The sequence below is a fragment of the Cavia porcellus genome, unplaced genomic scaffold (genome assembly GCF_034190915.1).
Source record: "Cavia porcellus strain 051 isolate PalLab524CR breed Dunkin Hartley unplaced genomic scaffold, mCavPor4.1 scaffold_1, whole genome shotgun sequence".
Classification (NCBI taxonomy): domain Eukaryota; kingdom Metazoa; phylum Chordata; class Mammalia; order Rodentia; family Caviidae; genus Cavia; species Cavia porcellus.
Window position 1 is genome coordinate 96,161,874 of NW_026947484.1, and position 14,522 is coordinate 96,176,395.

Consider the following 14,522-nt stretch of genomic DNA (forward strand, 5'->3'; position numbering starts at 1 on the left):
GGAACTTTGCACTGGTCCAGAATCAACTCGGCCCACCTGAACCAAGGCCACGCGCACAGGCATCCCAGTGGGATCCACAGCACCAAAGACTGTGTGGACATTGAGATTGTACCCCAGAGTATTCAGAGCTGGAAGTGCTCTTCATATGGTATCATAGCAAATAGGGCTCACAATGACCCTTTGGTGAGCTCTCTTGAAGCTTTCTAAGAAAAGAAATAAGCTTTTAAAAACATAATATACCTTTTTGAGATAAGAGTCTACCTAAGGCGTCTAAACTCCCTTTGAGCTTGCTATGTATCCCTGTATGACCCTGAACTCCAGGCAGTCCTCACAAGTGATGGGAGTACAGGTGTGCACTACCATACACATCTAAGAAATGAGCTTTTGGTTTTGATTTCTTTTTGTTTGCCTTATTAAAGACCTCACTGTCACTGTCATTATGATGAACTAACACATGCTAAGATAGAATGCCTCTTTATTCCATTAATGGTGAAGAATTCTAATCTTTTATTTATGTACATGTGGTTTTTTTACTCTAATTTTTTGTGTATTTGTTTCATTTTTTGAGACAGTGTTACACAATGTAATTCAGGCTAACTTTGAACTCACTATGCAGCCCAAGGGGCCCTGGAACTCACAACAGTCCTCCTGACTCAGCCTGGGATTACAGGGGTGCAAAACCCCACCCAGATCATTATGGGTCCTCATCTTTAGGAAGGGACCCAAGTTTTAAATATACCTAAACACTGCAGAATGCACAAACTGCAAGGAGTGGAACAGACGTGATCTATTAAAATTCTCTATTCAGTCAATTAAGGTAAGAAATTTTATAACATTTTTTCACTTTAAAAATGAGACCTTCCATAGTATGTGCATTACTATTTTGTGTTTTAGAAAGACTCTTCCACATAGACCCTGTTGTTTTTAGACTGTGTATTTTTAAAGCAGTGAAAAAAGCAAATTCACAAATCTGTTTAAATGTAGAGAAGACATTTTATTATATAAACCTCAATGTAGAATTGTCCATATTAAGTGCACAATAAACATGAAATTCTTAAAAGTAGTTAAATAAATTTTAAATAGACAAATAAATAGACACATTGATCTTTGAAAGTTCACCTGGAAGAAGAGCTCCATGGAGAGATGAACACAGTGCTGCATAGTACTTCTGAAAACATGAGACAAATAGAGCATGGTACCATTAGAGCCTAAATGAGTCTTCAAATGGCAAAACTGTGAAAGTGTGATATGCTTGATGAGAACCATCTCCATGTTAAACCTGGACTTGTTGCTTGGTCCTGCATCTTTCTTGCCAGTTTTTCTGATTAAGAGAAGGATCTGATGATTTCTGCTCTGACCACCTCCCAGGCACAAGGGCTATAGCTCTTCTCCTTCAGGTAGACAGCAATCCTGTGGAAGTATTTCCTCACAGCCAGTCTGGAGTCCTCAGGCATCAGGGCAGGCTCTTCCAGCCCTGTCTCCTGGGTCAGGCAGGCCTGCAGGTCACTTAGCTGTTGATGGAGGCCAGTGCAGAAGGTGTTAAGGAGACTCTGGTTCCATGCAGCAGGTGAGTCCTCTGATGTGAAGAGGTTGAAGGTCTGCCTGGTCATCTCATGGAGGACAGAGAGGGCCTGAGCCTTTTGGACCTGCTTGGCATCAAACTCCAGCTGGGCCAAGCCAAAGTCCTGTTTGTGCTTCAGGCAGGAGAATTGGAGATTCTCCTCATTTGTCCCAGGAGAATCAAGGCCCTGGTGTTCCCCTGGCTGTGAGTCTGAGGCACGGTACAGGCCAGAGAGCGTGATGCCATGATGTTGAGCAGCAGCATGGCCACCAATCCAGACAATGGCCAGGCCATGGGGATCCTGATGATGCTGCTGGGCTGCCTGAGGTAGGTGTGTGATCCTGAACCTTTGCCTGTGGGTTCTCTGAAGACCTGGTATGTTCAGATGGCTTAAATAGGGAACTCACCAGCTTCATTTTCTGAATGTCCTTCCTTTATTTTCTACTTCTGTTTTCCTGTTCCTTTTTGCTTTCTCTACTGGGCTTTTGAGTGAAGTTCTCATCCACTTCGTTTTCATCATTGCCTTAAGTACACATAATATATACAGCTACATAGGTGATGTTTTCCTAAATTAAGGCCTAATTAAAATTCATTGGCATGGATATGGCCTACATGTTGTCATCTATATTTAATATATTTATGCATATTTATTTCAGTAATATACAATCTCAATCAAAAAGAACAATGTTAAAGGAGAAAAAGGGTAGCCTTAGACCAGTTTTTAGCTCTGAAAAAGTTGAATTCTAGTGAACCAGAAAGGAGATCCTAGTGGACTGTAGATTCTCCCAAATAGAGAAGGACACTAGACAGCCAGGTTCCTAGTGTTCTTATGGAAGAGAAATCTCCTGCTAAAGAATAACTACCTTCCATCCCATCTCCTCGTCCTGAAAACCGTAGATGTCACCTTGATTGGTGTGTACAGTGTGATAGTAGGCACATTTTATCACTTTTTGATGCATACACTAAGAAGATTATTGGTGTTTCTGATAAGTCATGTATTATATAAGCTTTTTTATGATGACAAAATTAACTTTGGGGTGCTTTGTTAGGTTTGGAATCTATTAAAGTTATTTCATTATTTATGGGAAAAGAAGTCTTGACTTATAACCAACTTGAGTTACAAGCTATACTTGTCAATAAATTATCTTTATAAGTCAAGGATTCACTCAGCAACTTCTTTTCTTACATTTTCAAAAATTAAATTTATTGGTATATTTTAGAAAATGTAATGATCTTATTAATGATATAGTACTTATACCTGTGTTTGTTATGTTTTGACTCTTTTTCCCCAATTCCTTCTCCTCTCTTCAACCCCTCTTCCTTTGTCTATTTATAAATTTAATTTTCATATTATCTTTTCATGATTGATTTTTCCTTTCTTACTTCTGCCTTCACCCACTTCAGTTGCACTTTTCTTTTAAACAATTTTTTTCTGTTTCACAGTATCTGCTTTTTATTTTGATCCTTGTTTGCTTTTTCAATTTATCAATGGTGGGAGACAATATGGTTATTACACTTGTGAGTATGGTTTATTTCACCTAAGAATATGGTGTCAAATTGCATCTATTTATCTCCAAATGGCTCAAAGTTGTGCTTCTTTAGTAGTACTCCATTTCATAAAAAACACATCTTGTTTATTAAGTTGATGGACATTGGCTTGTTTCCAGGGTTAAGATATAAACTGTGCTGCTGCCAACTTGGGTATGCAAATATCACTGTGGTATGATGTTTTAATTCTTCCAGACAGAAATCCAAAAGACAAATATCTGATTCAAATGGAACCTCTAATCCTAGTTTTTTTTAAGAGTCTTCATACTGCTTTCCATAGTAGTTGTACAAGTCTACACTCTCACCAGTGGTAGACTGTGGTTCCTTTTTCCTCACATCCCCTCCAGTACTCATTAAGTTCTTTAGTCATTTTTTTCTTGAGTGAGATGAAATGTCAGCTTTCTTTTAATTTGTGTGTCTGTAATAATCAGTGATTTTCAACCTTTTTTGTTATATTTATTTTTCACTTGTATTTTTTTCATCTGAAAAGTGTGTATTCCTCAAAGGTACACATTTTTAAATGGATCTTTAAATTTGGGGAAGTGTCTGTTATTTTTTTCAGTTCTTTATATGTTCCAGATATAAGTCCTTTGAAGAAGAACTAGCTGAAAGTTTTCCCCACTCTGTGTATTATCTTTTCATTCTGTTGGTGATTTGTTTTGATATGCAAAGGCCTTTTAATAGAATGATATCCCACTTACTTTTTTCTCATTGCCTGTGTGATTAGGTTTTTGTTCATGAAATCTTGGTCTATAGCAATGACCTCACAAGTGCCGCCTATTCTTTCTTCCACCAGGTTTAGTGTTTCAGATTTAATATTTAGGTGTTTGATCCATTTCGGTTTTAGTTGAATGCATGGTGATTCACATTTTATAATTTTATAGTTTATAAATTTATAAACATATATACTGGTGCAAGACAATCTTTTTTTAAAAAAATTTTTTTTAATTTTAAGGAGGGTAAAATTAAACAGAACAAAACAGAAAACAATTTAAGAAACACAGATTTCAAAACAAGACCACCAGAGATCTCCACTGTCTATAATATTGTCTCTTGTTTGCTTCCAAATAGTTGTCCATATGTTCACACACAGTGAAAACATACTGAACAATGTAGTACTAAACTGATCAGAACAGGATGATGAAAATATTTTAGGTCTTCAAGACCAGACAATAGAGGAATCAACCATGGCTGCCATAATGTCTCTCATGCTCTTAAATAGCTCTCCATATCTTTACATATGTTGAATTTAAAAAAAGAAAATAGACTAATATCACTCTGAACACAGAATAATTGTATTGCTCGATTTTATATTATAATGCTACAGAATTAGCACTGGGTATCTGAGGGTTTCTTCTTCTTCAGAGTATCTGTTCATTACATCATGCATTATATAATCTATTCTCATAAACTGTTTAGAAATTCTACACATGTGTGAATCTCTACATGTATACCTATCCTTTCTATTATAGGGAAAAACAGATCAAAACAAGACAACAAATTCCTAGAAAAACATGAAATGAAAAAGACATATAAAACCACAATACTAGGTGATCTACAGTAGTTACTATGCTGTCTCTTGTTATTTTCAATAGAATTTTCTATATAATCAGGCATAATATAATTGAACATAGCAATATTAATAAAAACACAACATTGGAGACATTGTAGGACTTTAAAAGCAGTTAATAATCAAACTGGAATGGGTATCTTATTGCATCTTGTCATCTTCAGAGTAGTTGCCTCTACTCTTAGACTTAATACTATCAAGCATACCAAATTCAAATAAAGTCAGTCAAGCAAAACAGCAATGTAACAAACCAGATTAAAATAAGATCAGTCGTAATAAGACAATGTAAGTAGTACAGGGCTTCAGTTCAAGTTTATAAGAAATTAAGGATAGTTACCATAGTATATCCTGCTATTTTGGGGATAGCTGTCTGTACCCTCAAATCTAGTATGAGTAGACAGACTGGAACAGAATAAAATCAAACTAAACAGAGCGATAAGAGTAATGTGGCTTTTAAATCCTGATACACTATTAACGATGTCCTCTGCCTTCCTTTTTTAAACAATTCCTCCCCTTTCCCTCTCAGAATGCTTTGTACATTTTGGGTGGCACTAACTCCTTTATTTTTTAGATTAGGGAGGCAACCCCTGAGCTTGATCTTGAGCTGTATTCCTTTACCTACTAAAACCTCAAGGTTTACCTTCCTTATAACTGAGTAGTTCTCCACTGCACAAAAATGTCATGACTTTCCAACCTATCTGCAGCTGCTGGACGAGCTGTCTCTATTTCTCTCTGGTTCCCTGTCACATAGAGCATCGTTTTCTCATCTTTGACTTTTGGTTTATTAAACCTCTTCCAGGTTGAGTATATTTCCTATTCAGAGCATCTCAATGGACCCTAACTCCTGATCTACTCTGCCTGTGTTTCTTTTTGTTAGTGTATCAAGACCATCTATATTAGAAAGTATAGCTAACCTTCTCTGCCTCATCTCTGCTATGCTATTTTTCTGCTATTGATTGTCTACTTTTCTCCTTCAGTCCACTGTCTGCCATGGTCATTGAGGCCTCTCTACCACTGTTGCTGGAATCCTGGTATTTGTTTTCTCTTTCTCTAGAATGTCCTTCAATATTTTTTGTAGGGTTGGATTGGTGGTCACAAACTCCCACAGTTCCTCTTTGTCATGGAAACATCTTGTTTCCCCATTAATTTTGAGAGAGAGTTTTACGGGGTACATCAATCTGGGTTGGAGGTTATTTTCTTTCAGGGCTTGGACTACTTCGCTCCAAGCTCTTCTTGATTTGATAGTTTGTGTTAAGAAGTCTGCCATGATTCTGATGGGTTTTCCTTTATAGGTGATCTGCTACTTTTCTCTGACTGCTTTTAATATTCTGTTCTTGTGACTAATTTCTGGGATCTTGATTATTATATGTCTGGGTGTAGCTCTGCTTTGGTTGCAGTTGGCTAGAGTTCTGTATGCCTCATTTATCTGGGTATCATTTCCTTTTCCTATGCTTGGGAAGTTTTCCTTAATTATTTCTGTGAATAGCTTTTGTAATTCATTTGTGTTTACTCCTGCTTCTTCACTCACATATTTTATTCTTAAGTTATAGGTCCTCTTGTCATCTTCTAGCCTTTGTATTGTTACTTCCTGGTTCCTTGCTATTTTTAAGAGATCTTTTCTTTCACTATCACACATTGCAAGTCTATCTTCAAGTCTTGAAAGTCTAACTTTAGTTTCTGTCAAGGAATTTTGCCAGCTTTCAGTGGAGTTTTTAATTTCCTGGTAATCTCTTTAGATCTGTTTTATGTATTCTAGATTTTGTTTATATTCTTTATCAAAGGTTTCTCTTCTTTTTCTCAGTTCATCCATTCTTCCATCTGTGTCTTCTTGAGAGGACCTTAGCATTTCTTTTATTAATCTTTTTATATCATGCCTCATTTGAATTAGAACTTCAGTTTTAAGTTCATCTATGAGGTCACGAAGGTATTTCTTTATGTCCACTAATGCTGTGGCTGATATTGCATAATTGCTGTCCTGGATCTCTTCTTTGTTTACCTCTCCTTGACTTACTTTCCCTGGATCAGTGGTTGGAGGCTGTTTTTTTTTTTTCCTCTTGTAATGTTTCTGGTTTCTTTCAGACAGGTGTATGGTGGGGGTTTCAGGCCCTTTCCTTATTGCTTACAGTTTTTCTGAAGCGTGCTAGCTAGGGGCTTGCTGCCCTCTTCAGTTTACTGTTGATCTGAGGTGCACGCAGGGATGATATGGGCTGGCCCTTCTCCTCTGAGCCAGTCAACCGGTGAGTGTCTTCAGCACCTTAGTCTGTGGAGTGTAGACATTACAGGTTCAGGACAGTTTCACCCCTGACTATTGGGTCCCAATCAAGGGCATGACCCAGCCCAAGCAGATCTCACCAGTCTTCTTTGGGCCGGGGGTGGCTGACTGTTGCCACTGCGGTTCTGGGTTGAGGCGCATCCTGCCCAACTCCAATATGTCATCCAGCTGGTCACCCCCACCACGGGACCCAATTCCTAGCACTCACTGCAGATTAATGCAGCTCACTGCATTGGTTCCACTCTCTATTGTGCTGCATCCTCCTGCCAAGGGCCCTTGACTCACCAACTCCCAATTTCAGTGGCTGTGATTTCAGTGCAACTGTGAATCATCCAACTATAAGATGCACCCAGCACAGCATAGGCCCAGCCCCAATGAGGTCTGGTTCCAGCCTTTCATCCACGTTTTTCTTCCTTTCTTTTTCTTTTCCTTTTTCCTCAGTTTCTTCCTGGGTCATGAAAATCCCTCTCCTTTCATCTGGTCTTCTCCATGGTGTTAAATTCTAGCATCTGAGTTGTTTTTCTCAGAGAGGTTCTCCACCCTGATACCTGTCAAGCTTCCATCTTCCTATACTGGCCTGCAAGGCAATCTTTAAACAACATTTAAAACTGCTAAAACATATAAATTCTTTTCAACTTGTGTGTTTAGAGTAAAATGTTTTAATTTTCTTTCACATTAACAATGTTCAACTTCATTAGCTGCTACACAATAATTTAGACAAAGTAAAAACTTTTTTATTTAGCACTGAACATAATCACTGTTGTGTTCTATAAGATTAATAGAATTAAACACTAAATACAACTTGTGTTTGATTTCAACAACTTCTAGTGGATTTGGAAGCGCTGACAATGAAATATAAGATAGACATGCAAGATAACCAGTGGCTTCCCAAAAGATTTGGGAAGGGAGATGAGGTACACACAGTGGAAAATATATCTGCCAATATCAATTATCTGCTGATAGTAGCATGTATGTTTCATGCACTTTGTATATACTTCATGAATCAGTTGGTATGTCTTTCACATTATGTACAAGGATACTCAAAGTAAATTTTAAGAGAAAATATTAATTTAGAGTTGTGTTTGTAGGGCTATAGATCATTGTAATACCTCAGATCATTCATCTTCTCATTAATTAACTTTTCTACACATGGGAACTATATCATTCCCAAAGACAATATATGGTTGTAACTATCTGTCATTGATTCGGATCAGATTAGTCTTTTCAAAACTTGCATTAGGATTGAAATAACTGAATTATGTAATGCATAAAATCAATTGGGCTGAACAGTTATCCTGTGTATCATACAATAAAACAGATATTGATTCACATTTCCTTTTTCATAGAAAGCAAAACTTGTTTCTTTTTGTGTCACAATGACTATGGATGAATAGAAAACAAAAGTGTGTGCAAAGGTGAAAATAATGCAAGTAAGAAAGGAATATGCTGCTGAGGAAATGAGTGACAAATATAACTTATAGTCTTGTGCCCAGAAAGAGAGAGAGTAAGTTTTTGGTGAAAGCACAGATAGCACAGACACCTGGCTCAAAAATATGTGATTATTGCTTGGTCCAGAGTGTTCTTCATGTTTGGTGCATCCTGTCATCTGACAGAGGAAAGGAAGATACATTAACCAGCTCACAATTTTATGCACAGATATAGAAACTTCTCAGAGCACAGCATTCTCTCTGGATATTGTGCAGTATTAGTTCCATCAAGGTTTCACCTAGAAGATAATTAAAATCAGAACATTAATATTCCTATTGTAGGGGCTGGGGATTTAGCTCAGCGGCATAAGCACCTGCCTTGCAAAGCAGGCAGTCATGAGTTTGATCCCTGGTACCGATAAAAATGAAACGAAAAAAGACCAAAAAAAAATATTCCTACTGTAATGCCAAGAAAGAAGCAAATAAAGTAATTATTTCAGAGGACACTTACATTCACTTAGTTCATTTCAACTAAATAGTTAATATTAGTAGAAGGAATAAATCATTAAATTTTGTTAGTATCTCTTGCAAGTCAGACACTGCTCTTAATATTTAGAAAATCAATCATCATGGAACTTACTGGATACTATTCTCACTTTGATATCTGTGAAAAACTTGCTTTGTGTACAGACTTTTTAAGCCAGCAGAAACATTAGTAAAGAGAGAAGACAACAAGAGATTCTACTCTTATTCTCAATTAACAGGAACCATGAAAGCACAAAAAAGTCATGTACTGTGTAGACACTGTCGACTCCATCATTTCTGAGAGACATAATACCACTGTGACTTCTCAGCTCTTATCTGTTCTCTGTGGATATTTTTGACCATGAAAAGGAAAGCTGCCTCTCGCCTGATCCGTGTTTTCTAGTAAGTAGCCTCCTGCCTGTAGAATGCCAGGTTGTTTCTCTTCAATTCTCATGGCTCTCCTTCACTGAAAACTTTTTTTGCTTAATTCAGACATATATTTAATCTCTAACCTAGTCTACTAGATGGATATGGCTCCATATTTAGTTTTGTTGTACCCCCAGGTTTCGTGTCTTAAGATATGAACTAAGTATGAATGAAATCAAAGACCTGAGGGTCAGAGCTCACATCTGCAAACATCACTGAATGGATGAGTGGTGGAAGCATTTGGTGGAGAATAATGCGAGTCCAGCACATTACAGTTTGGTGGCTCAGATGAAATATGTTCTGGGAAGCTGCCTGGTCAGCTGCTCAGTGCTCCTTATTTGTAGACTGCTAGGTTTCAGTGCTGTCTTGATTAGACTGATTTACTTTTAGCCTTTGGTTCCAAGTTGGAAATAGTATGACAGAGACAAAACAAGAGATATTAAGAGTAAAAGAATATTTTTACTGTGGTACAAAATGATTTTCCTAAAATGAACATGTAAATGTAGTTTTTATGTGTTCAACTCTTGTACATAGTTCTTTATGAGATGGATAACTTCAGCATCATCCTTCAAAGCCATGAATTCTCCTTACAGGCTACAAAATTGCAAACACTCTTTTCATTGCTTTACTTACATCTATTTTATAGGATTGTAGGCTCCATTTCTATTGGTTTTCAATATTTGACATAGAATATGTAGAATACCAGTTCACATTGAAACACCAATGGATTTTGAGGCCCTGGTCCAATGGGTTCCTTGAAAATTCCTCATTCTTCATTCATGGCTACTAGAGTTGTAGCTTTAATAACGGGCCAATTTCATTTTCAGAATACCTCTCCAGAAATTTGTGTGATTTCTTTTTGTTTTATATCTACAGACTGTGATTTTATTTAATAACAGTTTTAAGCATGATTAAAGAAAAATTTAAGCTAAAAATTACATTTAAAAGCTACAATAGCACAATTCATAGTACCTTAATCTCATAGTACTCTATATGTTTATTGGTCATGTGCATAAGCCAGAGTGGTATTCATGTGTAACAGAGTACTATTCTGCCATGAAGAAAAATAGACCTTATTCATTTGTGAGGAAGTGGATGAACTTGAGACCTTTAAGTTAACTGAAATAAATCAGACTAATAAGCTAAATCTTCTATAGTTTCCCTTACATGAGAAATCCAAATTATTTATATAATAAGGAAATAAAAGATGCATAGCAGGAACATGAAAGATAGATCTTTTTCAAAGGTAATAGGATCAAGAGGTTGGGAAAGGTGAGAATGGAAAAGGGATTAAAAAGAATTTAAGATGTGTGATGTTCATGTGTCAACTTTGCACAAGCTTGTAAACATTATGTACTGCATACATGCCAATAAAAATGAAAACAGTAAAAAAAAAAAAAAAACAGCCAGGCATAGTGGCACAGGTCTATAATCCCAGCATTTGGGATTATAGGCAGGAGAATCATTGCAAGTTTGAAACCAGCCTGGGCTATAAAGTGAGCTCAAGGCCAACCTGAATTGCATAGTAAGTTCCTTTCTCAAAAAGACCAAAAAATGATTATAATAAGTAAAATGATATGTATCTATTCGTAATTAACTTCAAAAATAATTTACTTTTGTTTGCTATAATTTATATTCTATGATTTTCTACATATATTAATGTATATATACTTACAATTTAGTGATTTTGGTTCATGTATATATTTATATAAATTTGAATGAGTCACATTATGTTCAAATTTTTCAGTTTATAAAACTTACTTTAGTATAGTGAAATTTTTAAATGTCTTTCAGAAACACTAAAATACTTAAGTATACCATTTTTAACTTTCAATGGTAGTACAAAATATTTTCATTTTGTTTAATATGACATAATACTCTTCAATTAGTTTAACTACTAGACTTATTTAGGCTTAGTAAAAACTGTTTCTTCTCTAAACTGAACATAATTCTTGATGTGTTCATCAAGTTTAACAGAAATAAATAATAAATACACTTTCAGTTTGCTTCCCATAACCTAGGACATATTTAGAAGCACTGAGGATCAAATCTAAAATGCACCGAGGATCAAAACAACATAATCAGTGGCTCTCAATACTTAAGGAGCACAAACCAGGTGTAAAATAGGGAGGTAAAAAAAAATCTTCCAATCACACTCATGATGGTCCCCAGGATTGCAGCAGGTATCTCTTGTGTATTTTGGGCATTTTTCATGAATTGTTGTCTCTGTCTTTCATGTTCTATAGAAAGGTAGGCAAAATAAGTTCTAAGTAATAATTTTAACTTAGAGTCATGTTTAGAGGGCTTCAGTCCATTGTAATATGTCAGGTTGCTCATAATTCCACTAATCAATTTTGATGTATGAGAGAATTATGTCATCTCGAAAGTGAATACATGTTTGAAACATGTTTTTCATATTCATTTATATCAGGCTGACCTTTTAAAAACTTGCATTAGGATTCAAATAACTGAAGAAGCACATATACAAAGGAAATGGGCTGTAGTATTATCCTGTGTATCATGCAATACAACAGATATTCGCTCACATTTTCTTTTTCATACTAAGCAAATGTTGTTTATTTTTACATTGCACTGACTGTAGACAAACAGACAACAAAATTGTGTGCCAATGTGAAAAAAATAATGAAAGTATGAAAGAAATATCCTGCTAGGGAAATTAGAACAAAGATAGTCTGGTCCCTTGTGCCCAGGAAGATGGAGAACAAGTTGTAGATAGACCAAAGCACAGGAAGATGTTTAAAGCAATGTAGATAAAGACAGCAAGGTTTCTGGCTCAAAGATCAATGATTATTCCCTCTTGCTTATTGTAAGTCAGACACAAATCTTAGCATTTACCCAATCAATTCTCACTTCTTTCTGTGAACAATAACCTAGCACTTTGTAACTAGTGAAACCCTATCCTGTCCTGAGTCCATTAAGCAAATGGAGACATCAGTGACTAAAGCACCCATTGAACGGTTCCACTCTTATTCCCATTTACAACAGGAACTATGAAAGCACAGGGAGCCCAGGAGCTATGCAGTCACTGTTGACTCCACCATGAGAGAAAATACCACTCTCAGTCTTAAGCATTTACCTGCTGTCTGGGGGATATTTCTGACCATAAGAACCAGACCTGCCTCTGGACTGATCTGTATGTTCCAGTAAGTTTAACAGAAATAAATTATAAATACACTTTCAGTTTGCTTGTGAAATAGCAGCTTCTTTCTCTTCAGATCTCCTCACTGTCCTTGACTGAAAAATGCTATTTGATTAAATCAGACATGATACTTAGTCAATAACCTTGTGCATTTTATAGACATAGTTTATTTTCTTGTCTTTGTCTTCTTTAGAATGTATGTTCATTAACTTGAATATATTTGGAAAAGACACTTTATGACCCTAGCTATGAGTCTTAAGACATGAACTGAAGCAAAGTGAAATAAAGGACCTAAATAAAATGAAGTCAAGGAGCTGTGACCCAGAGTTCCTATGTCCAAATCTCCCTGAATGGATTGTGGTGAAAAATTAGAAAAGATCTGGAGGAATGAAGAATCTAGCATGTTCCAAGATAATTTAGATGAGAAACACTGTGGTTTCCCACCTAGTCAGCTACTTGGTACTTCTTATTCATAGGGAAATAGCCTTGGCTTCTGTTATAATTATACTAAGTTCCGTTGAGGATTTGGTCCTAAATTTTGGGCAATGTTACCACTGAACTGGAGAACAGGAATTGAAATAAAGAGTATTTTTGCAGTTGGAGATAATGTTTGCAAAAAAAAGCATAGAAATGAAGCTAATGTGGCTTTGACTTTTGTTTTTTAAAATGAATCTTGACTGATGTAATTACAGCAAAATTATCTGTTGAAGGTTTTGAAATTCCTCATACACAAAAAAGTTGAATAATCATTTGGTACTTTTTTGTATTTTAATTCATATAGGCTTAAGTGCTTCATTTCTGTTTGATTTCTGAAATTTGGCATTCAAAATTACAGCCTTACATCAGGTTGAAATATAAATGTATTTTGAGCCTCTGATTCATGTTTTTTGCAAAAAAAAATGTTCCCACTCTGCTTTATTCATTGCTTTATTCACTTGTTTATACTTCTCTAACTCAGAGGTATACTCTTTAATAATTGACCCATTTCTTTTTTAGACTTCATATCCAGGAATTTGTGTGATATCTCTAAGCATAGAAATTATCTTATCAAATGGATGTACTTTTGTTCAATCTCTAACATTTCAGGAGCTATGCTATATGTACTTTTTCCTTTTTCTTGTACTGTGGATTGCAACTCGGCCCTTTACATTGAGTATGGTCACAGCCCTTAGTTTACTTTTTTATATTGGAAGGAGCCTCAATAATTATCTAAGGACAACTTGTAGCTAGACTGCTTTGAAAATCCCAGAGGGATAGGATCCTACCAGTCAATATTTATGAGAGGAAATCTAATTGTTAATTCTAGAGAAATAATACAATTACACACAAAAAACATGAATGGAGAGGAAATAGATGTCAAGATACTTTTTATACTCATCAAAGTTGTTCAAATAATTTTATTACAATATTGTATTGATTACACAAAAGAGCAAATACTTTGTTGGAGAATATTTTAATCAAGTTTCTATTTGTTTTAATTAGAATACTAGTGAGAAACAATGAATTTGGTAGTAATGAAAGACTCATTCTCTTCAGTTGTGACAGAGCTCTTCAAGAACCTGCAAGAAGTCACAGGACCATGCATTCCTTATTTCCTCAAGTATTCAGGACAGAACTTTAATTTCATAATGTGGTCCAAGATCTTTCCTCCAAACTGGTAAATAAGAGGCTGGGAACTCGAAACAATGAAACATGTCCTATATGTAAAATTGCAGAATTAGACTTTGGTACAGACTTATTTTCATAAAATGAGTGCTAAATTAAAATTGGTTATTGTTCCTGTAAAAAACAGCATTAATGTACGTGTTGTACAATGAAGGATGGTTTCATTGAAAGAACTTGTCATTTCTTCCCACTAGTCACCCAGATGCAATTCCTTTCTAATATTATTTGCATCCTAAGTATATGAGTATACATCTGGATTGATTTTGGAAGGAAGTGATTTTTTGCTGAGAGTGTAGGGCCATGAAAACACACCCTTGTGTTTCACTATAGCTTTTCACTTTGCAAGGGAAGCACTATAGACACATTTG

At 35.8% G+C, this 14,522-nt stretch overlaps 1 protein-coding gene and 1 pseudogene across 1 annotated transcript in view; one reads left to right on the forward strand and one right to left on the reverse strand.

The window, feature by feature from the left end:
- Nucleotides 1-1,325: 1,325 nt before the first annotated feature.
- LOC100734768 (interferon alpha-17-like) lies at nt 1,326-1,855 on the reverse strand (annotated as a pseudogene).
- Nucleotides 1,856-7,006: 5,151 nt separating this feature from the next.
- The window catches only part of LOC134475741 (uncharacterized), a 29,483-nt gene continuing 21,967 nt past the window's right edge, over nt 7,007-14,522 (forward strand). The window contains exon 1 of the mRNA XM_063247343.1: nt 7,007-7,186. Within this exon, the coding sequence (XP_063103413.1) occupies nt 7,007-7,186 (180 nt within the window). The remainder of the gene's footprint in view (nt 7,187-14,522) is intronic.